The sequence below is a fragment of the Colobus angolensis genome, unplaced genomic scaffold, assembly GCF_000951035.1.
Source record: "Colobus angolensis palliatus isolate OR3802 unplaced genomic scaffold, Cang.pa_1.0 Scaffold152, whole genome shotgun sequence".
In the NCBI taxonomy this organism is placed as follows: Eukaryota; Metazoa; Chordata; class Mammalia; order Primates; family Cercopithecidae; genus Colobus; species Colobus angolensis.
The window spans coordinates 6,887,272-6,888,487 of NW_012114622.1; the positions used below are offsets into that span (position 1 = coordinate 6,887,272).

At 47.5% G+C, this 1,216-nt stretch overlaps 1 protein-coding gene across 2 annotated transcripts in view; it reads left to right on the top strand.

Annotated features, from left to right (window-relative positions):
* Positions 1-635: 635 nt before the first annotated feature.
* HIPK3 (homeodomain interacting protein kinase 3) overlaps positions 636-1,216 on the top strand; it is a 99,211-nt gene continuing 98,630 nt past the window's right edge. For both annotated transcript variants that reach the window (XM_011936371.1, XM_011936373.1), the window contains exon 1: positions 636-710. In XM_011936371.1, coding sequence (XP_011791761.1) covers positions 689-710 — 22 coding nt within the window. In that variant the 5' untranslated portion in view covers positions 636-688. The remainder of the gene's footprint in view (positions 711-1,216) is intronic.

The window sequence follows — 1,216 nt, forward strand, 5'->3', positions numbered from 1 at the left end:
GTTGGCCAGGCTGGTCTTGAACTCCTGACCGATCACAGGTGATCCACCCGCCTCAGCCTCCCAAAGTGCTGGGATTACAATATGTGTGAGCCACCGCGCCCGGCCTCCTTTGTCTCTTAAAGGCATTCTCCAAAATACTCATCTTCCGGTTTGAAGAGCAGCAGGGATTAAATGTGTATTATTATATATGCAGCAATTTGCCACTCCCTTTGCCCTGCCCCAGTTACTGCAATAGAAAATGTCTGGGAATAAATACATCTGTGGTAAATTCAATCTTCCTAGTTAAGATTATGAAGGAAACAAAGAAAGGACACTACCATTCCAGAGAGAAAGGTGTTTGTTTCCCAAAAGGTTAGACATTGATTCAGAACAAAGGGAACCTGAGGAAACCGGTATTAAAGAAAATCAACTCTGAGTGTGAGGTATTAGAAAGCCATTTGTTTCCTAGGGAAAAGTAAGGAGGAAAGAGCGGGTGGGAGACACGGGCTTTGCTGTATAACCTTGGTCATGTCACCTAAACTTCTTGGAACTCCTCAGTGTAAGAGTTGGGACCAAGGATCTCAAAGGTTCTTTTATTCCTAAAATTCTATGGTTCCACGATTATGTGAGTTGAAACAGGCCATTCTGTTGATTTCCTAATCTCCAGGAGGAAGGAAACTGGTCTTTGGGGGTTAAACCGACTAATTTAATGGAGAATCACCAACGTGGAGGTGGGCGAACTTCACAATTACGGGGTTTTGGACAGTAGAGATGCTCTTGAAAAATTTCCGAGAGAACCTTTCCCCCGTCCTTTAACCTGACTTTACCATTCTCTTCACTCTTTGGGATAGGTGAGCGGACAGAATCTATTTCAGATTGAGGTAGTTCATTTGACTGAGCATTTCCCCTTTCCGTATTTTTGGACCCTTAACGACCAAATGCCGAGAAACAGATCCTTAATTACGGTTCCGGGATCTCGAAAGGCCTGTAAAATCCTGCTTCCGCATCTTAATCCTTTCTACGGGTATTGGGATCTTTTTTAAAATGTGTATTTCTGGCGGAGGGGGCATGGAGTGGGTTCACAACAGCAGCGCGGGACTGATGGATGCTTCTTTCGCGGGAGGCTTGGCTTGTGGGACTCCGGGTCGGGGCCGCACGGGCTCCCAGGCGGACTCCGGGAGACAAGGGCGCGGCTGCGGACTGACGGGCGGACCCCGGGGAGGGGCTTCACGGAGGA